This window comes from Lepidochelys kempii, chromosome 8 (assembly GCF_965140285.1).
Source record: "Lepidochelys kempii isolate rLepKem1 chromosome 8, rLepKem1.hap1, whole genome shotgun sequence".
Classification (NCBI taxonomy): domain Eukaryota; kingdom Metazoa; phylum Chordata; order Testudines; family Cheloniidae; genus Lepidochelys; species Lepidochelys kempii.
In genome coordinates this window covers 720,574-741,877 of record NC_136387.1, presented here as the reverse complement: position 1 = coordinate 741,877, position 21,304 = coordinate 720,574, and the positions used below count along the sequence as shown (strand labels likewise).

At 66.7% G+C, this 21,304-nt stretch overlaps 2 protein-coding genes across 5 annotated transcripts in view; one reads left to right on the top strand and one right to left on the bottom strand.

Annotated features, from left to right (window-relative positions):
• The window catches only part of LOC140915469 (uncharacterized), a 47,757-nt gene extending 32,076 nt beyond the window's left edge, over positions 1–15,681 (top strand). For 3 of the 4 annotated variants that reach the window (XM_073355070.1, XM_073355068.1, XM_073355067.1), the window contains one exon: positions 15,116–15,681. The gene's annotated coding sequence lies outside the window, so the exon portion shown is untranslated. The remainder of the gene's footprint in view (positions 1–15,115) is intronic. The other variant, XR_012160178.2, reaches the window with a different exon arrangement.
• On the bottom strand, positions 8,233–10,176 carry LOC140916465 (alpha-2Da adrenergic receptor). Its single transcript, XM_073358108.1, has one exon. The coding sequence runs from the start codon at positions 9,727–9,729 to the stop codon at positions 8,398–8,400; it is 1,332 nt and encodes a 443-aa protein (XP_073214209.1). The 5' UTR covers positions 9,730–10,176; the 3' UTR covers positions 8,233–8,397.
• Positions 15,682–21,304: the final 5,623 nt, after the last annotated feature.

Genomic DNA, 21,304 nt, shown 5'->3' with positions numbered 1-21,304 from the left:
TTTCCCCACATGGGTGCAGGGGTTAGGGGTTCACGGGGGTGGGGCACCCCCAGGGGCAATGGGGGGCATCATGCCCACAGGGGGACAATGGGGGAGCACCATGCCCGTGGGGGCTAGGGGTGCAGAGGTGCTAAAATACAAGTTCACCCAGGATGCCATTTTCCCTAAGCCCGATCCTGGGTGGGTTAGCGAAGGGCAGTGGGACATGTGGCTGGAGCAGGGAAATCTTATTCCCCTCCCACCCTCCCGGAGGGGTCACTTGGGCTTGCATTGGCCGCCGCACCAGTCAGTCTCTTGTCCTCCCCACAGCGAGTCCACTTGTGGTCCCGGTCGTAGTTCTTGGTGGTGGCACACCTGCCGTGGGAGGCGACAGTGAGGAGGAGCGACAGCGTGCTTGGCCTGGTCCCTGGCTAGACGGGAGCTCTCTGGGCATTGCGTGGAACATGCTGCCCAAGGGGCCTGTGGTGGTGCCAGGCACTGTGCCCTCGCCCTGAGGCCGAAGCCCTACCCCAAGGATGTGAATCCCAGCTCCCCAGAGGGCTCTGGTCTCCCTGCCTCTCCCGCCTGGGGCTGCTCGTGGGCATGGAGAGGGCAGCTGTCCTGCCTGCCCCCACACTCTGCCCAAGAGCACTCTGTCGGGATGTCACCCTCCCGCAGATGAGGGCCGAAGCAGGGCCCTTCTTTGGCGTTTGGGGTGCAAGGACGGGGCAGAAGGCTCTTACCAGGACTGGCAGCCATGCAGGCCGTCCCGGAGGCAGGAATGGTGCATCTTGCGCTGGTAGCGGAAGGGGAAGTGGCAGGGCTCCCCACTGGCTGCTGTCAATGCAAGGCAAGGGCAGAAGCAGAGCTGCCCTGAAACAGTCCCCCCCGGGGGGCTTCAGGCCCCTTCTCTCCCCCACCCCTGGCAGGAGGGAGGGATGGACAGTCTCCCTCTGCCCCCATCTCACCTAGTGGAAACCAGTTCCCAGCCCTGCCCCAGCCCCGGGGGGAACTGCTCCCAGGGGCTGCCTCTGCTGCCCTGTGCTCGTGCCAGTGACCTCCCCCAGGGCAGCCCCTCTAGCCCCTGGTGTGGGCAGGCCCAGGCAGCAGCGGGCACGTGCTCTGGCATCCAGGACCCCCAGGCGCCAGGCTGGAGCTGCTCTCACCCATGACAGACACTCACCCTCGCCCTTCATCCTCGGCGGGGGCTTGGCACCCCGGCCCTGCGGGACAGAACCCAGTGAGCACGTGCAGCGAGCCTTGGCCGCGGGTGCCCGTCCTGTGTGCCCCTGGGGACAGGGCCTAGCACGCGCCTGGCTCTGAGGTGCTGCTGCTCTCTGTGGCCGTCCAGCTCTTCCCCCCCGGGGGGCCTCATGCCCCCTTCTCGGGGGGGCAAAGCAGGGGCCGTCCCTGGCCAGAGAGGAGTTGAGAGCAGGAGCCAGGGCCAGCGGCTGCCTGGACTGTCCCTCTCCAGCTGGAGCCAGGTCAGAGCATCCCTCTGGGCTGGCCCCCCACGTAGCACCAGGTCGCCCCAGGGCCCCCAGTCTCACAGGTGCGGGTGCTGGCAAGGAAGGAAGCCGGGGTCGGCATGCAGGGCCAGCCCTGGGGGGGGGGCACAGCAGGGAGAGCTTTAGTGGGCGGCAGGCTCTGGGGTGCATCTGTGCTGGGAAGGGCAGACCCAGGAGAGCAGCCTCCTGCCATGGCTGGGGGCCCAAGTGGGGGACGTGCCTTATGTAGGGCAGTGCCTTGGCTCAGAGGGGTTGGGGAAGATGTTCATGCTCAGCGGACGAGGGGAGGGGAGATTCCGAAGGCTCACACTTAGCGGGGGAGGGGAGGGTCCCTTGGGCACACACTTAGCGGGGGAGGGGAGGGTCCCTTGGGCACACACTTAGCGGGGGAGGGGAGGGTCCCATGGGCACACACTTAGCGGGGGAGGGGAGGGTCCCATGGGCACACACTTAGCGGGGGAGGGGAGGGTCCCATGGGCACACACTTAGCGGGGGAGGGGAGGGTCCCATGGGCACACACTTAGCGGGGGAAGGGAGGGTCCCTTGGGCACACACTTAGCGGGGGAAGGGAGGGTCCCTTGGGCACACACTTAGCGGGGGAGGGGAGGGTCCCTTGGGCACACACTTAGCGGGGGAGGGGAGGGTCCCTTGGGCACACACTTAGCGGGGGAGGGGAGGGTCCCATGGGCACACACTTAGCGGGGGAGGGGAGGGTCCCTTGGGCACACACTTAGCGGGGGAGGGGAGGGTCCCTTGGGCACACACTTAGCGGGGGAGGGGAGGGTCCCTTGGGCACACACTTAGCGGGGGAAGGGAGGGTCCCTTGGGCACACACTTAGCGGGGGAAGGGAGGGTCCCATGGGCACACACTTAGCGGGGGAGGGGAGGGTCCCATGGGCACACACTCACTGTGCTACACAGAGTTGATGTGAATTGCCCCAGCGAGCCGGGGGTGGCTCCTAGCCCTACACTCAGCGATCCAGGCCACAGGCCTGACCTGGGCACTGTGAGCCAGGACTAGCCAGGGTCCAGTGGGACGCTTTGGGGATTAAGGTTGCATGGGGCAGGGAGGGACTGGGGGTCATGGTCGGAGGGGCCTGGGGGTCAGCAGCTTGGGGGCGCTGGGCATGAGGGAGGGTTGAAGCCAGAGTGAATTGTTGTGATCCTCGGGGGGGGGGGCACCTTGCCGGGACGGTTGCCCCCGGACTGAGCAGCAGAACCAGCAGCAGGGACATCATGGCGCTGTGCAGGGCAGGGGCTGCGCCCACTGCTACGCGGAGCAAACAGTCCCCAGTCCATCCAGCCCAAAGCAAAGGCGTCCCGACACGCAGACCTTCCCCCCGCCCCCCGAGAGACCCCCCAGTGCCCGGCGTCCCAACACGCAGACCTCCCCCCCGCCCCCCCCCCGCGGAGACCCCCCCCACTGCCCGGCGTCCTGACACACAGACCTTCCCCCCCCTCCCGCGGAGACCCCCCCAGTGCCCCGCGTCCCGACACACAGACCTTCCCCCCGCCCCCCCCCCGAGAGACCCCCCCAGTGCCCGGCGTCCCGACACGCAGACCTTCCCCCCGCCCCCCCGAGACCCCCCCCACTGCCCGGCGTCCCGACACGCAGACCTTCCCCCCGCCCCCCCGAGAGACCCCCCAGTGCCCGGCGTCCCGACACGCAGACCTTCCCCCCGCCCCCCGAGAGACCCCCCAGTGCCCGGCGTCCCGACACGCAGACCTCCCCCCGCCCCCCCCCAGAGAGACCCCCCCACTGCCCGGCGTCCTGACACACAGACCTTCCCCCCGCCCCCCGAGAGACCCCCCAGTGCCCGGCGTCCAGACACGCAGACCTCCCCCCCGCCCCCCCCCCACAGAGACCCCCCAGTGCCCGGCGTCCCAACACGCAGACCTCCCCCCCGCCCCCCCCGCGGAGACCCCCCCCCCCACTGCCCGGCGTCCTGATACACAGACCTTCCCCCCGCCCCCCCGAGAGACCCCCCAGTGCCCGGCGTCCCGACACGCAGACCTCCCCCCCCCGCGGAGACCCCCCCAGTGCCCCGCGTCCCGACACGCAGACCTTCCCCCCGCCCCCCCCTGCTCAGACTCCCCCCACTGCCCAGCATCCCGACACACAGACCTTCCCCCCGCCCCCCCGAGAGACCCCCCCAGTGCCCGGCGTCCCGACACGCAGACCTCCCCCCCGCGGAGACCCCCCCAGTGCCCGGCGTCCCGACACGCAGACCTTCCCCCCGCCCCCCCCACAGAGACCCCCCCCCACTGCCCGGCGTCCCGACACGCAGACCGCCCCCCCCCCGTGGAGACCCCCCCACTGCCCGGCGTCCTGACACGCAGACCTCCCCCCGCCCCCCGAGAGACCCCCCAGTGCCCGGCGTCCCGACACGCAGACCTTCCCCCCGCCCCCCGAGAGACCCCCCAGTGCCCGGCGTCCCGACACACAGACCGCCCCCCCCCGTGGAGACCCCCCCACTGCCCGGCGTCCCGACACGCAGACCTCCCCCCGCCCCACCCCGCGGAGACCCCCCCCACTGCCCGGCGTCCCGACACAGCTCCCGGGCAGGGGCTGGGGTGCTCTCCGAGTACCTGCAGGAAGCTGTGCTCCTCATTATCCCCCACGAGCAGTGCCGCTCCCCCGGGCTGCATGGGGCCAGGGTCACCGCGGACATGTTATGTGCCGGCTACCTGGAGGGGGGCACCGACGCCTGCCAGGTGAGACAGCTGAGCAAGAGGTGCTGGGGGCGGGTCAGCTCCCATCTGGCTCCGATCTGGAGGAAGGGGCAGCCTCTCCAGCAGCCCCTTTGTGAGCTGAGACACTGCTTTGTCACGCTACCCTGAGCACCCCCACCCAGTGCTGGGCACCCCCATGCCAGGGGGAGGAGCCCTGGGCACCCCCATGAGACAGACCACCCTCTGCACCTGATTCACACAAGCGGGCCTTGCTCTCCAACTCGCTGCCGGTGACTGGCAGTGTGCGGCAGGGTGGCGCTGGCTCATCCTTGGGGAATCCGCCTCAAAGGGGAGAGCCAGGGGCTGATTTCCCAAGGGCACTGGTATGCCCTCTCTCTCCCTGCTGTGCCCACCCTAAAGCCATCAGGGGCCCCCATCTGCCGCACCCACCCCCAGTGCCAGCGGGGCTCCTGTCTGCCACGCCCACCCCCAGTGCCATTAGCCCCCTTTGACTGCACTGCAGGGTTCCCCAATGCCATGGTGCCCATGGGGAGGGGCCAGCCCCAGGCCTGCCAGCTGCTCTGAGTGATGGAGCGGGGCCTGCCTCCTCTGACTGGTCCCCTTGTGCTACAGGGAGGCTCTGCCGTGCCGTTGGTGTGTGAGGAGCAGGGCCGGGCCACGATGCACGGGATTGTCAGCTGGGGCGTGGGCTGTGGAGAGCAGGACAAGCCCAGCATCTACACCAACGTGGCCCGCTACCTCGCCTGCATACAGGGCCACGTGGGCTAAGGGGGCCCAGAGCAGGATCTGCCCCCTATGCCCACCCAAAAAACCCCCTGCCTGGGGGCTGTCACACCCTCACTTGGCCTCTGCGTCTCTGCGGGCGCACCCCATCAGCTGCCCAGGTGCCAGAACCTGGTGATGACTCGCTCCCTGGTTAGCGCCCGAGCCCTGGAGCAGCTGGTGCTGGGAGCTGGAGCTCAGGGAGGGACTGAGCAGCTGGAGGGAGCCACCTCTGCCCTTTCAGAGCAGCAGGGGCTGCGGGACCAACGGATGCTTGGTCGGCTGCCGGTCCCATCGGGGCAGGATGCTCTCAGGGAGCCGAATGGGGAAGAGCTGGATGCGCAGGTACAAAGTTCCCCAAGCTCCAGCCAGGATCGAGACTTGGCCCCTCCACGCACACCCAGCCTGGGAAGTCTCTGGGTGTGCCTGGCCGGGCGGGCAGCATGCGGGGACACTGGAGGCTGTGGAGGAAGCTGATCCTGCTCCCCATGGGACAAGGGATTGTTCCCTGGCGCCGAGCCCACCCTGCCGCACCACAGGGCCTGGGAACTGGAGCAGCCAGGATCTTGGAGCTGGGCCTGTTTCCACGGGATCCAAACTTCCGCGCTGGCAGCTGGTTTTAGCCAGAGGAAGATTTGATGCTTGGGGATTTTCTATTTTGAGCTACGAAGCTGGAGAAGCTGGACGGTGACTGACCCCTGCATGTCTGAGCTGAGCAGCCAGGCCGGGCTCTGATTGCAGCCCAGCCCCCAGCTAGCCCAGCCTGGCCCCGATCTCAGACCAGCCCCCAACCAGCCTGGCCATGATTGCAGCCCAGCCCCTAATTGACCCAGCCCAGCTTCAGTCCTAGCTTTGGGTTCAGCCCTGGCCTGCACAGTGTAGGCTTAGTGCAGACCCTGTCCTGGCCCAGTTCAGACCTGGGGGGTGAGTGGTAGGGGTAGGGTTTAGGGCTGGGCATGTGGGAGGTGGGGGCAGGGAAGTCCTACAGAGCAATCTCCTGAGCAAACCTTGCACTGATGTCACATGCTGCCCCTGGCGGGCACAGTCCCAAGCATCACTACCCCAGCTTCCTCAGGCCCCGCTCCCCTGGCCTGCCTGGGCTGACCCCTCCCTGCACCCTTGGGCGCTGGCAGCTGCTCAGAGACTTTCCCTTTGAGATGTTTACAGGACGCACGTTTCAGCTGTTGCCAGAACCCCGTCCCCGTGGAGACAGGGCCTTCCAGAGAGGGGACCTGGGGGCATGGTTATCTGCCCCCACACACGCACACTTTGGGGAAGCAGATCTCCCCAGGAAGCTACCCTGCTGGGCGATGGGAAACAGCCCAGGTGGGTGAGCCATGGAGCCAGAGTGGCTGACTCCTTGCCGCCCGGAGGCTGGGGAGGGGGTCACCTGGCCTCCTGCTGCTCAGAGATGGGGGGGTGTCCCAGCCCCACGCCGCTATTTAGGGTCTCAGGAGAGCCCCAGGTGCTAGGCTGGTGACAGGGCCCAGCCGTGGTGCCGTCATGCCAGCCCAGCTCCCTCTCTGGAGCCACTTGTGGTGTGCGCCCCGTTCCAGGCCCTGCTCTCCGTCCAGAGCCCAAAAATGGCTGTTGAGCTGGACCCAAGGCCAGAAAACGGGGCCATGCATCTGTGAGCTGCTGCCCCTGTTCCCCCAGGCCTGAGGGACTTCTCCTGAAGCCCCCTTCTGCCCCACCGTGCCTCAGCCGCTCCTGTGCCCCCCGCCCAGCCACTCCTGGCAGCTCTGAACTCCTGCAGAGGGGCTGCGGCACAGCGAGCTGGGGCCTGGGGTTCCCGTATTCGGATTCCCGCAGAGAGGACACTGCCTCGGGGAGGGGAGCTGGGGGCATAGCTGGGGGGTATCTGTGGTGGGGTGACTCGCTGGAGGCGGAGGCCAGCGTCACTCCCTGTCACGGTGGCAGGGCGGCTGGTGCAAGCCCGGGGTGCAGCACCAGCTGTCAGTCAGCGCCTCCTTGCCGGGACCTCCCTCCCCAGGGCTGGGAGCCGGGCCCTGGGTGGGCAGAGCTGGCAGCTGTGGCGGCAGGGGAATGGACCAATCAGCCGCAGAGGCAGGGGAGGGACCAATCAGCACTCTGCTCTGTGGAAAGCCTGGACATTGCCCGTTATTTGACAAACCTTCCAGCCAGAGAAAAGGGGCTGTGTCTGGAAGCCCGGACGTGGGGTAACCCGGCCTCTGGGCAGCTGGGTAATTTGGGCTACGCTCTGCCCAAGCCCATGAGGTGGGCAGGGAACAGCTCCTGGGGCCTTGTTCCCACCTGGGGGGCAGCACAGTTTATACCACACACCGTTAGCCTGTGGAACTCCCTGCCACAAGAGAGCATTGGGGCCCAAGAGAAAACTAGGCTTCAGGGCAGACTCAGCTGTTGCCCTGGCCAATGAGAACAGCCATGGACATTAGAGAGTAAAAACAGAAGGGCCATGTTTTTACTCTGTAATGACCAGCTCCAGGGCACGAGCCAGCTGCTAACTCTGTGGGCAGGTTCCCCCTCCCTGTCAGCTGCAGGGATCTGGCACCTCCCTCTGCAGCATCTGGTGCTGGTCTCTGTCAGTGACAGGACCCAGGACTGGGCATTCCTGTGTCCCTCTGGAACAGCCTGCAGGAATCCCTAGGGCTCAGAACCCCCTCCCCCTCCTGTAGGAGGGGCTGACCAGGGCAGGCTCAGGCCTGGCTCCAACCTGCCAAGATAATTGCCCCACACCGGAGGGGCAGGACACGCCAGGGCTCCCCGAGCCGCTGGACGTGTCCCTCCCTGCGCCAAGCCCTCCCCACACTGCAGGGCACTCGGGCCGAGTCCAAGCGCACGGCCATTCTCTGCCGAGCAGAGCCTGCTGCAGAGAGAATAGGGCCTTTGGGGCAGATGGAGGGGACGCCCATGGGGGCCATTGGTCCCCTAGGCCAAGCACAGGACCAGTCTGCTGCCTGATCTCCAGGGCCAGGCTACGCCCAAACACCTCCACCCTGGGACTGTGAGACCCCCACACCCTCCCCGCCAGGGCTCAGATTCAGGCTTCTCCCTGTGTGCCCCTGGATACCAGGGTAGAGAGAGCTCCTGCTCCCAGTGCTGCCTCTGGGGCACCCTTCCCCCAGGGGTGCTCATGCCAGTGCTCAGCTGCTGCCTGGGACCCCATGGGCCCAGCCTGGACCAGGAACCAGAAATGGAGCCCCAGCCCAGCCCAAGAGCCAGCTGGTGCAGTCCGGGCCCAGCCCAGGAGCCGGATGCTGGGGACCGGCCCTGCCCAAGAGCCAGGCCTGGCCTGTGATTCAGTCTCTTTTATTAAAATACCCAAAATCTGCATTTTTGAAAATACCTGAAAACTAAAATTGGCAGCTAGAGTTTCCAGCCCCCCTCCGCTCACAGCCTGGGCCACCGAACCCATAATTCCAGCACGGGGTCTGGAGGCCAAGAGCAGTTTGGTACCCAGCTGGAAATTATCTCAGCCCAGCACGGGGCAGTGGTGCAGGGGCCTTGCTGGGGTCTGGCCCGGCGGGGGAGCAGTGCCAGGGTCCAGCCCAGGGCGGGGGCAGTGCGGGGCCTTGGAGAGGAGCCTGCGGAAGGCTCTGCGGAAGGCTCTGCGGAAGTCCCTGTTGAAGACTGTGTAGATGACTGGGTTGAGGCAGCTGTTGCAGTAGCCAATCCAGAAGAAGAAGCTGAAGAGGGGCTTGGAGATGCGGCAGCCATCCCCGCACAGCGACCCCAGGCTGTAGGTGAAGAAGAAGGGGAACCAGCACAGGACAAAGGCACCGATCACCAGGGCCAGGACAAAGGTGAACCTGCGCTCCCGCACCTGCACCAGCCGGCTCCTGGAGATGGACATGCTCTGCTGCTCACTCCACCGCCGGGGGCCTCGAGCCACTGCCCAGGAAGGCCTCCTGGGCCTTCTCAGGCTGGCATTGGCACCATTGGCCTCCTCCTCCGCCCACTGCCTGGAGGGACGAGCTGGCCCCAGCTTGTGGGCACAGTGGCTGCCCTGCTCTGTGCTTGCGTCCCGCTCTGCAGGGCTCCGGGTGGCAGTGGGCAAGCAGGAGCTGGCGGGGGAGGGGCGCTGGCCCATGCCAGGCCTGGCGGAGATGATGCCGGAGCACCTGTGCTTGGTGATGTAGTAAATCCTGCAGTACACAGCGAGCATGATGAGGCAGGGGGCGAAGAAGGAGGCGGTGCAGGAGGCCAGCACGTACCAGGTGTCGTCGTTCAGCAGGCACTCCTTGGCCTGTGGCTGGGCCGTGAACAGGGCCGGCAGGGAGACCAGGCCAGCGATGGCCCACACGGCACCGATCATGCCCTTGACTCTGCTGCGGCTCCTCTGGAGGTTGAACCTGGCGGCCCTGGTGACGGCCCAGTAGCGGTCCAGGCTGATGGCGCACAGGTGCAGGATGGAGGAGGTGCAGAAGAGCACGTCCAGCGCCAGGTAGAGGCTGCACCAGAGGCTGCCGAAGCCCCAGGAGCCCAGCAGCTCGTTGGCCAAGGAGAAGGGGATGATGAGGGTGGCCACGAAGATGTCAGCCGAAGCCAGGGACACCAGGAAGAGGTTCTGCGGGGCCTTGAGGGCTCGGCTGGTGCAGACGGCCACCACCACCAGCGCGTTGCCCAGCAGCGTGGCCAGGATGACAGAGAGCACGGCCAGCAGGATGAGCGCCGAGGCCAGGGGGGAGTGTGGAGCCACCCCCAGCTGCCCTCTGCTGCCGTTTCCTGATGTGTTGAGGGGAGCAGGGGCGGTGCTGGCCTTCTCCATCCCAGCTACATTCCCAGGCCAGGCCGGACCCTCCATGCAGGGAGCTGCCCGTGGGAGGGGGCAGCACAGCCCATGCCCGCCTGGCAGGCTGCAGTGTCCTCACCTGCCGACAGCCCCGTGTATGCCAGAGGAGCGGGGCCAGCCCAGCGCTGCCTTGCCTGGCCTGGGTGCCCAGATGGCACGGTGCCGTGGTCAGATGTCTCCAGTGCCCCAGGGGGAGGGGGTGGTCCCAGCACGCAGCAGAGCCAGTGGGGGTCTCACCCAGGTGCTGGAAAGGTCTGTCCTCCCGAGGGCTGCTGCCCTCTTCCTTCCCGTCCCCTCCTGCTGTGGGAGCCAGCGTGCAGCGGGCCAGGGGCATGTGGATCCCGGCAGCACTGCTCCAGCAGAGCCCTCAGCTCTGAGCAGCCTGGGCCCAGCCCCAGGACCGGAGGGAGGGGCTGACATAACTGGCTGGAGACCAAGCAGCTGCCGGCAATGGGGAGGAAGTTTGCTGCCAACATTTAAAGGGGCCGGGAGTTCCTGCCATGCCCCCTGCCCCCAGGGCACTGGGCACCTCCAGCCCCAAGGGGGGCAATAATGGGGGGAGGGGCAGAGCAGGAGGATGATACTGGGACCTAGGCAAAGCTGGTGGGGGGGAACAATACTTGAGGGGAGGGACTGGGGAGCTACAGAGGGGGGGTGATACCAAGGGGATTGCAGTGGGGGGCTAATACCTGAGGTGTGGGGGAGGGGCCCAGTGGGGGGATGATACTGGGGGAGCACAATAGGGGGACAATATGCAAGGGGGAGGGCCCCAGTGGGGGGCAATACTGGGGCTGCGCAGTGGGGGGGACAATACCTGAGCGGGAGGGGCCCAGTGGGGGGATGATACTGGGGGTGCAGCACAGCAGGAAAGGGCCCCAAGGTGGGATTCTGCCTGGCTGACCCCCCCATCCCCCCACATTGGCGGAGGGTTGCCCAAATTGGGGGCTGGGGGCAGCTGGTTTGGGCTAGGAGGAGCGCACACTGCCAGTCCTCAGGGGACCCTGGGCACTGCCAGGGCTGTCTGCAGCTCCCTGCTGGACAACCCCCTCAGCCATTGGCATGAATGGGAATGCAGCAGCCGCAGCTCTGGGTCCCTGCACTCTGGGGGGCATTTGGGGGTTGGCCTGGGGCAGTGGGTCTGGGGTCTGAGCTCTGCCCAGCCCTGGGGCCCTGCTGGGGGTGGGGGGCCACATGGGGAACAGCCCTGGGGCTCCTCTGCATCCATCCCAGCCTGAGATGGGACACAGGGCTCAGAGAACTGGGTGGGGGGCCCTGGGAGCTGGACGGGGGTGTGGGGAGCTGGGCGGGGGCACCAGGAGCTGGGGAGGGGGGTCAGGGAGCTGGGGAGGGGGCACAGGGAGCTGGATGGGGGGCACTGGGAGTTGGGGAGGCGGGGTGCAGGGAGCTGGGGGGGGGCACCGGATGCTGGGGAGGGGGGTGCAGGGAGCTGGACGGGGGGCACAGGGAGCTGGGGAGGGGGCACCGGATGCTGGGGAGGGGGCACGGACAGCTGGGTGGGGGGCATGGGGAGCTGGGGAACGGGGTGCAGGGAGCTGGGCGGGGGGCGTGGGGAGCTGGGCGGGGGGCACAGGGAGCTGGGGAGGGGGCACCGGATGCTGGGGAGGGGAGCGCAGGGCGCTGGGCGGGGGGCGTGGGGAGCTGGGCGTGGGGCGTGGGAGGGGACACCAGGAGCTGGGGACGGGATGCAGGGAGCTGGGTGGGGGCGTGGGGAGCTGGGCGGAGGGGGCATGGGGAGCTGGGGAGGGGAGCGCAGGGAGCTGGGGAGGGGCCCTTTCTGTGACACTGTGGAGTGGGGAGGGCTCAAACTGTTTCCAGGGCACCTCTCTGGCCGGCCGGGGGGCTGCTGAGGTCCCGGTGTGCGCAGAGCAGGGTGGACAGGGCTCTGTGTGGCAGCCATACCCACCATGCCAGGCATGGCAGGGAGTGGCGGGAGGGCGGAAAGGGTTGAAAAGCAGAGGGGAAAGCCCAGCCCCCCAGTGGGCGAGGGGGCAGCGCCCCGGCACCCCCTCTGCACTGATTGCCCTGGCAGGGAGTGAATAGCGAGGGGGGAACACTGCCAGACAGGATGGACAGACAGACAGACATTGCCCTGGCAACACATGCACCGCGGGCGCCAGCTAGGGACACGTCCTGCCACCAGCACGTGGGCAGCTCCTGCCCCTCAGGTCTGCTCTGGCTGGGCAGCACGAGGCACAGACGTGTCCTAGGGGCGCAAAGGAAACAGGCTAAGGGCTGACACAGCCACCTCCATGGGGCAGGCACCCCACCCCGGCCACTGCCCACTGCCCGGCCACCCTCAGCCCCCGCCTGGGCTCTGTCCTGCCACCCTCAGTCCCCACCCATGGCACTGCCTGGCCATCCTCAGCCCCCACCCATGGCACTGCCTGGCCATCCTCAGCCCCCGCCTGGGCACTGCCCGGCCACCCTCAGCCCCCACCCATGGCTCTGTCCTGCCACCCTCAGCCCCCGCCCGGTCACAGCCCTCACCCATGGCACTGCCCAGCCACCCTCAGCCCCCACCTGGGCACTGCCCTGCCACTCTCAGCCCCCACCCATGGCACTGCCCTGCCACTCTCAGCCCCCACCCATGGCTCTGTCCTGCCACCCTCAGCCCCCGCCCGGTCACAGCCCTGTCACAGCCCCCACCCATGGCACTGCCCAGCCACTCTCAGCCCCTGCCTGGGCACTGCCCGGCCACCCTCAGCCCCCACCCATGGCTCTGTCCTGCCACCCTCAGTCCCCACCCATGGCACTGCCTGGCCATCCTCAGCCCCCGACTGGGCACTGCCCGGCCACCCTCAGCCCCCACCCATGTCTCTGTCCTGCCACCCTCAGCCCCCGCCTGGGCACTGCCCTGCCACTCTCAGCCCCCACCCATGACTCTGTCCTGCCACCCTCAGCCCCCACCCGGTCACAGCCCTGTCACAGCCCCCACCCATGGCACTGCCCAGCCACCCTCAGCCCCCGCCTGGGCACTGCCCTGCCACTTTCAGCCCCCACCCATGGCTCTGTCCTGCCACCCTCAGCCCCCACCCGGTCACAACCCTGTCACAGCCCCCACCCATGGCTCTGTCCTGCCACCCTCAGTCCCCACCCATGGCACTGCCTGGCCATCCTCAGCCCCCGACTGGGCACTGCCCGGCCACCCTCAGCCCCCACCCATGTCTCTGTCCTGCCACCCTCAGCCCCCGCCTGGGCACTGCCCTGCCACTCTCAGCCCCCACCCATGACTCTGTCCTGCCACCCTCAGCCCCCACCCGGTCACAGCCCTGTCACAGCCCCCACCCATGGCACTGTCCAGCCACCCTCAGCCCCCACCCATGGCACTGCCTGGCCATCCTCAGCCCATGCCCCTCTAGAAGCTCCTGGCCCCTTTCTGGGCTCGGGGTCCTTGTGGGTGCATCCAGACCCACCTGAGGCTTGCCAGGCACATGGCCCGGGAGCAGGGTCCGCCTGGTTCCTGGCCAGGGCAGGCTCCTCGGGGCTGAGGCAGCGAAGGAGACGGCAGGTACCTGGGAGCCGCTGGCGTCCTCCTGGCTGGGGAGAGACGTCTGGGGCGTGTGGAACGCCTGGGAAGAGAGCACGGAGCGCACCGCACGGGCCGCAGAGCCAGAGCCCCGCCAGCCCCAACCCGCGGGAGGGGAGAACCAGCCCAGCCCGGTGTGGGTCCTCAGAGCCCCCCGCCATGGAGAACCAGCCTGGCCCGGTGTGGGTCCTCAGAGCCCCCCGCCCCGCCATGGAGAACCACCCCGACCTGGTGTGGGTCCTCAGAGCCTCCCGCCCCGCCATGGAGAGCCAGCCTGGCCCGGTGTGGGTCCTCAAAGCCCCCCCACCGTGGAGAACCAGCCCGGCCCGGTGTGGGTCCTCAGAGCCCCCCGCCCCGCCATGGAGAACCAGCCCGACCCAGTGTGGGTCCTCAGAGCCTCCCGCCCCACCATGGAGAACCAGCCTGGCCCGGTGTGGGTCCTCAGAAACCCCTGCCATGGAGAACCAGCCCGGCCCGGTGTGGGTCCTCAGAGCCCCCCGCCCCGCCACCATGGAGAACCACCCCGACCCGGTGTGGGTCCTCAGAGCCCCCCCTCCCCCACCATGGAGAACCAGCCCAGCCCGGTGTGGGTCCTCAGAGCCCCCCAGCGCCATGGAGAACCAGCCCGGCCCAGTGTGGGTCCTCAGAGCCCCCTCCCCCCCACCATGGAGAACCAGCCCAGTCCGGTGTGAGTCCTCAGAGCCCCCCCAACCCCATGGAGAACCAGCCTGGCTCAGTGTGGGTCCTCACTCAGAGGCCTCCCCACCCAGGGAGAACAAGCCCTGGATGGGCATGGAGTCCCTGCTCAGAACCCCTCCCACCTCTCCCGGCACGGAGCATCCCATGGGGGCTGATTACCTTCTTGGCAGCCTGGATCTCCTCCATGGACTTGGAATGGCCTTTCCCGCTGTCAAAGTCAGATTCAAGACTCACTGAATTTGTCAGACCACTCTGTTTATTACCAAAGTGCTTTGCCAATGCACCCAGATAGATGTGAGCCCCCTGCAAAAGCTCAAACTAACTTATTTATACAAAGAAGCCAAAGCCAATTTAACATAGGAGACAAAAGGAAGCAGAAGCTGACAAATATACATACGTATCTTATTTGCATACTAACGTTTACCAATCTCCTAGCTCAGTAGGAGCTCTAAGTTAATTAGTTTGAGGACCCATTGTCTCACACTCCTTAATGTTTCTCTTCCTGACAATTATATTTCAACAAACTCTTCAAGAAGCATTTCTTTTATAATTTCAAAATAATTCATTCTACTTTCACACCGCCCTGCCTCTGTGGGGAGCTGGGTGGCTGCTGGGGACACAGGAAGGGCCCGTGTCTTACAGAGGGGAACACTCACGCCACAGGACCCTTGGCCGGCTCTGGCTAGCCCAGCCCAAGCGTCGCTGGCCACATGGCGGAATCAGCAGCTGGCTCCAGGTGCAGGTGGTTCGGGTGGGCACCAGCTGCCAGGACCCCTTTCAGCCAGCCCTGTTGCTCCTGCAGCCACTTTGGGCTGGGCGCCATGTACAGAGCGTTGTGGAGCACTCTGCAGCCATCCCATAACGTGCCCGCAGCAGCTGGCAGCACCAGGGACAAGCAGAGTGCATTGTAGGGCATTGCGGTCAGCGCTGACTCCGTGGGGCACTGCTCCTTTCCGCAGGAGTCCCCTGTGATGTGACACCCCATATTCTTCAGAGACGTCTTGTTATGATATGAATAGGGTACAACTAAGATCTGTTTTATACTATATGGGTCATGTGAGGTGTCATTGAAAAATTATGATTTACTGAATATGTTTATCCAATTTGTATGCATGTATCATTTCTGTATCTAAAGTTAGGAATATTTTCTAGGTACCAGTTACAACTGTGTGCTTGGGAAAGCAGACAGTAAGCAATCAGCCTTAATGGGCCATTAGGAAAAGACAATGAGTCTTCAAAGATGTGGATCCCCCATCTTCCCAGGAGTTCCTTCCTGTGGACCTTGCAAATAAACATCGTCTCATGGTTGCTCTGACACCTTGGACACTGCTGGTACTTTTCCACTGGAAAGAAAGGCTTCCCGCCTTATGTAAATTATCTTTAAAGCTGGGAAGCAAGGCATTCAGCACTCTCCATTTACCTCCCCATCCAAGAAGGGAGATGGTTGAAAGCACTTGCAGAAACCAAGGAACTAAGCTACGGGAAGGCAAGGGCTGAGTCTAGGCTGAGACCAGGGGTCTAGCCTGTAAAGAGACATAACTGGAACTCTGAGCTGCAAAAAGTCTACAACCTTTCTAAACAACGTTTAGGGTGAGAAATTACGATGTGTGACCTGTTTCTGCAGTGTATGAAGCTTAGTTTGTGTGCTTTGTTCTGTTTGCTATCCCTTATATCCACTTAAAATTTACCTTCTGTAGTTAATAAACTTATTTCTTGTTCTTTTCAAAACCCAGTTTGTGCAATTCACACCTGGGGAGGCAAAAAGCTGTGCATCTCTCCACCTTGAGGGAGGGGGAGATTTTTATGAGCTTGCATTGTGCAAATCTCTCTGAACAGCGCAAGACAATATTATTTTGGGTTTACACCCCAGAGGAGATGTGCACATGAGTGCTGGATATATCCCTGGGCTGACTCTTCCCACAGAGTTGATTTCAGTCTGCGTCTGGCTGTGGCCTTACCTGTGTGTGCGCTAGGGAAGGCTGGAGGGCCTGGCACAGCAAGGACAGGGGGAGGGAAGCCAGGCTGGTGGAACGGGCGGACGCAGTGGGACCCCAACACATCAGGTAGCACCCTGGACAGGGGTCCTACCAGGCACACCCCCCGTGCTGCAGCTTGGCTGCACTGATGCCAGAACCCCCTGCTCCTTCCACCACGAAAGCCCAGCCTGGGTCCAGGGCCTGACGGGTGCTGCAGTGACAGGCTCAGCACCTCTGCCCGGCTGCAGGCCCCCCAGCCTGTGGTACCTTTATGCTGGGCTCCATGGCTCTCTGCTCCCCAGCTGCACTGAGGGCTCACTCTGGCGCAGCAGAAGGCACTGGCCTGCGGTCCTGCAGGAGAAAGCTTGTCATGGGACTGCCAGCAACTGCCGGCTCTCCCTGCTCACAGCTGTCTGCCCGTTTGGCCTTGTGGGCCAGGGACCGGGTGGGGCTCAGGGACCCAGTTCAGTTTTCAGCTCCACCATAGACTGCGCGACCTTGCAGTGTCTGGGCTGAGCTCCGGCCTTGTGACAGCGAGATGATAACCGGCTCACGTGTCTGACTGCAGAGCAATGCTGCCAGGGCAGGGCCTGCTTCCCCGTATCCAGGCACCACCACAATCCAAGCAGCAGGACAGCCCAGCCGCTGAAGGGTTCCAGTGAACGCACCTGGCCTGGAGGCCAGCAGCTCCAAGGGAGCCCAGCCGTGGGGCTGGGCAGAGCTGCTCGGACCACAGGGCGGGGAGGGGCTGTTTCTGATCAGCCTTGCGGGGGCCAGGAACGCCCAGCCAGCCCTGCCCCCCGCTCCACCCACCTGGCAGTGTAGCCGGAAGTAACCATGCAGCGTCCCTTGCCCGCTTCCTTGGTCCTACCCGGCCCCCATGTCCACTGGCTTCCAGCCAGGGCTGTTCGCTGCGGGTGAGCCTGGCCCAGGGACAGCTGCCGCGTGGTACCTTGGAGGCCATCTCCATGGGGATAAGGAGAACTCGCCAGGGTAACTGCCTGGTACCTGGGCAGGGCCAGCAGGTCTGATGGCATCTACTCCTTGGGGGCACAACAGGACAGGGCGAACCCAGACCCCACCGTGGGGGAACCAGACCCCACCAGGCCCCCTGCAGCCTGCACAGCTAGTGGGATTCCCAGGATGTTAATCCCTCCCTCCCCCATTTACCCAGCCTTTGGCACTAGGGTACAGGCTCCCTGGGGCACTGCTATGCTACCCTCACTGGCTCGCAGACCTGCCCCACAAGTGCCCTGGGGAGGTGGGTGGATCGGATGCCCCCCAGGATCCCAGGAATATCACTATCCAGATTGGCAGCAGCATCCCCCCGAACTAATGCCCCCGCCGCCAGCTCCATGGGGAGAACTGAGCTGCCCCAGGACCTGCCCAGAGTAAGCGGGTCCTGCCCTTGCACAGAGCGAGGGGGAGGCAGCCTCGGGACCAGGGCACAGCTCAGTGAGAAAACAGGTTCCTCGCCCATGTCCGAGCCATGACGTCCTCCCCACGCACTCACCCCCTGCTGGGAGCCTGTTCCACAGCTGCTCCAGGCTGGCAGGGCAGCTCGATCCCCACCTGCCTGCACACCCCACCGGCCCGCATAGCCAGCCTCTCAAAAGCTCCCTGCCGCCCGGTGCCCGCTGTGCGGGGTGGGGCACATTGGCTGGGGGGCTCAGCAAAGAGCAGCACCGTCGGTCAGTGACTATAGCATCCACCCCAGACTCTCTCTCCTGCTTCTCTGGGGCAGAGCAAAGGGTCAGTATGAAGCCCCTGCCCCAGGGATGAGGCTGCAGCTGCCTCTGGGCTGAAACACAGCGGCTACTGGTCAGCACATGGGAATGTGCTCAGCCACTTACGCTGGAAGTGAAGTAGAAAGCTACAGGGAGAAGGGACAGTAGAATAAGCACCCACCTCCTGCAAACTCCTTCACCACCCCTGGCCAGGCACCACAGCGCCCCCTAGCGCCGCCCTGGGACAGACTTCGCCCCGCTCCCTGCGGCACAGCGCCCCCTAGTGCCGCCCTGGGACAGACCTCGCCCTGCTCCCTGCGGCACAGCGCCCCCTAGTGCCGCCCTGGGGCCTTGGGACAGACCTCGCCCCGCTTCCTGCGGCACAGCGCCCCCTAGTGCCGCCCTGGGGCCCTGGGACAGACCTCGCCCCGCTCCCTGTATCATAGCGCCCCCTAGTGCTGCCCTGGGGCCCTGGGACAGACCTCGCCCTGCTCCCTGAGGCACAGCGCCCCCTAGTGCCGCCCTGGGGCCCTGGGACAGACCTCGCCCCGCTCCCTGCGGCACAGCGCCCCCTAGCGCCGCCCTGGGGCCCTGGGACAGACCTCGCCCTGCTCCCTGCAGCACAGCGCCCCCTAGCGCCGCCCTGGGACAGACTTCGCCCTGCTCCCCGCGGCACAGCGCCCCCTAGCGCCGCCCTGGGGCCCTGGGACAGACCTCGCCCCGCTCCCTGAGGCACAGCGCCCCCTAGTGCCGCCCTGGGGCCCTGGGACAGACCTCGCCCCGCTCCCTGCGGCACAGCGCCCCCTAGCGCCGCCCTGGGGCCCTGGGACAGACCTCGCCCTGCTCCCTGCAGCACAGCACCCCCTAGCGCCGCCCTGGGACAGACTTCGCCCCGCTCCCTGCGGCACAGCGCCCCCTAGCAACGCCCTGGGGCATTGGGACAGACCTCGCCCTGCTCCCTGCGGCACAGCGCCCCCTAGCGCCGCCCTGGGGCCCTGGGACAGACCCTGCCCCGCTCCCTGCGGCACAGCGCCCCCTAGTGCCGCCCTGGGGCCCTGGGACAGACCTCGCCCCGCTCCCTGTGGCATAGCGCCCCCTAGTGCTGCCCTGGGGCCCTGGGACAGACCTCGCCCTGCTCCCCGCGGCACAGCGCCCCCTAGCGCCGCCCTGGGGCCCTGGGACAGACCTCGCCCCGCTCCCTGAGGCACAGCGCCCCCTAGTGCCGCCCTGGGGCCCTGGGACAGACCTCGCCCCGCTCCCTGCGGCACAGCGCCCCCTAGCGCCGCCCTGGGGCCCTGGGACAGACCTCGCCCTGCTCCCTGCGGCACAGCGCCCCCTAGCGCCGCCCTGGGGCCCTGGGACAGACCCTGCCCCGCTCCCTGCGGCACAGCGCCCCCTAGTGCCGCCCTGGGGCCCTGGGACAGACCTCGCCCCGCTCCCTGTGGCATAGCGCCCCCTAGTGCTGCCCTGGGGCCCTGGGACAGACCTCGCCCTGCTCCCCGCGGCACAGCGCCCCCTAGCGCCGCCCTGGGGCCCTGGGACAGACCTCACCCCGCTCCCTGAGGCACAGCGCCCCCTAGCGCCGCCCTGGGGCCCTGGGACAGACCTCGCCCTGCTCCCCGCGGCACAGCGCCCCCTAGCGCCGCCCTGGGGCCCTGGGACAGACCTCGCCCCGCTCCCTGCGGCACAGCGCCCCCTAGCGCCGCCCTGGGGCCCTGGGACAGACCTCGCCCTGCTCCCCGCGGCACAGCGCCCCCTAGCGCCGCCCTGGGGCCCTGGGACAGACCTCGCCCTGCTCCCCGCGGCACAGCGCCCCCTAGCGCCGCCCTGGGGCCCTGGGACAGACCTCGCCCTGCTCCCTGCAGCACAGCGCCCCCTAGCGCCGCCCTGGGACAGACTTCGCCCCGCTCCCTGCGGCACAGCGCCCCCTAGCAACGCCCTGGGGCATTGGGACAGACCTCGCCCCGCTCCCTGCGGCACAGCGCCCCCTAGCAACGCCCTGGGGCATTGGGACAGACCTCGCCCTGCTCCCTGCGGCACAGCGCCCCCTAGCGCCGCCCTGGGGCACTGGGACAGACCCTGCCCCGCTCCCTGCGGCACAGCGCCCCCTAGTGCTGCCCTGGGGCCCTGGGACAGACCTCGCCCCGCTCCCTGCGGCACAGCGCCCCCTAGCAACGCCCTGGGGCATTGGGACAGACCTCACCCTGCTCCCTGCGGCACAGCGCCCCCTAGCAACGCCCTGGGGCATTGGGACAGACCTCGCCCCGCTCCCTGCGGCACAGCGCCCCCTAGTGCTGCCCTGGGGCCCTGGGACAGACCCTGCCCCGCTCCCTGCGGCACAGCGCCCCCTAGTGCCGCCCTGGGGCCCTGGGACAGACCCTGCCCCGCTCCCTGCGGCACAGCGCCCCCTAGTGCCGCCCTGGGGCCCTGGGACAGACCTCGCCCCGCTCCCTGTGGCATAGCGCCCCCTAGTGCTGCCCTGGGGCCCTGGGACAGACCTCGCCCTGCTCCCCGCGGCACAGCGCCCCCTAGCGCCGCCCTGGGGCCCTGGGACAGACCTCGCCCCGCTCCCTGAGGCACAGCGCCCCCTAGTGCCGCCCTGGGGCCCTGGGACAGACCTCGCCCCGCTCCCTGCGGCACAGCGCCCCCTAGCAACGCCCTGGGGCATTGGGACAGACCTCGCCCTGCTCCCTGCGGCACAGCGCCCCCTAGCGCCGCCCTGGGGCAGACCCTGCCCCGCTCCCTGAGGCACAGCGCCCCCTAGTGCTGCCCTGGGGCCCTGGGACAGACCCTGCCCCGCAGCACCCATCTGGCACTGCAATGGGTCACTAGAGATGCACTGATGAGGGGAGTGTGCCCTCTCGTGAAACCCCCTACAGCCCAGCTCTTTGCAGTATCACCTGCCATGGTATCTGCTGCCCCTTGCCCCTCTGCATGGCCAGTCATGCCCCCACCCCTGCCTACCGGCCTGGTCCGTAATCCCTGGGCTGTGCAGCAGGCTGCAGGCAGCTGGTTGCCTCTCCTACTCCCCATTCACACGCAGCCCGATGAGGTGCTGTCACATGCAGACGAGGGCAGCCAGTGCGGAGCAGCCACCTCCGCAGCTGCCCTTGGCATGCAAAGCAGCACCACAGCCGGCAAGCTGATGTGGCCTGGGGGGCTCTGGGCTCCCCTCGCAGCCCCATAGCTATCCCCCAATGGGCATGGGGTCTGGCTCCCAGGAGATGCAGCCTGTCCAGCCGGCCTGGGCACTGGGGACTCCTGTACCCTGGAGCTGGTGCAGGGGCTCTCACTTGCTGGGAACAGCCAGGCCTTGCTGCAGCCCTGTAGCAGCTGAGGGTTTGGGGTTTGCTTGCCCGCACTTCTGGAGCTAAACAGGGGCAGGTGTCTGGCCGAGACCCCAGTGAGACGCATCGAAGGGCCACCCTAGGGAGCCACTCCTGCCCACGACACCACGCCAAAGTGCCTCCCCATCCTCCTCGTCCTGACGCGCCACCATCCCCCTCCCCACTGGCAGGTTACCCCAGGGAGCCTCCTCCCCCAGGCAGCTGCCAACTCTCCATGGCCCCCTCTGTGCAGACATAGGCAGCACTGATCTGGGGGCTGCAGGCTCCCATCCCCTGTTGTCCCCGTGGCAA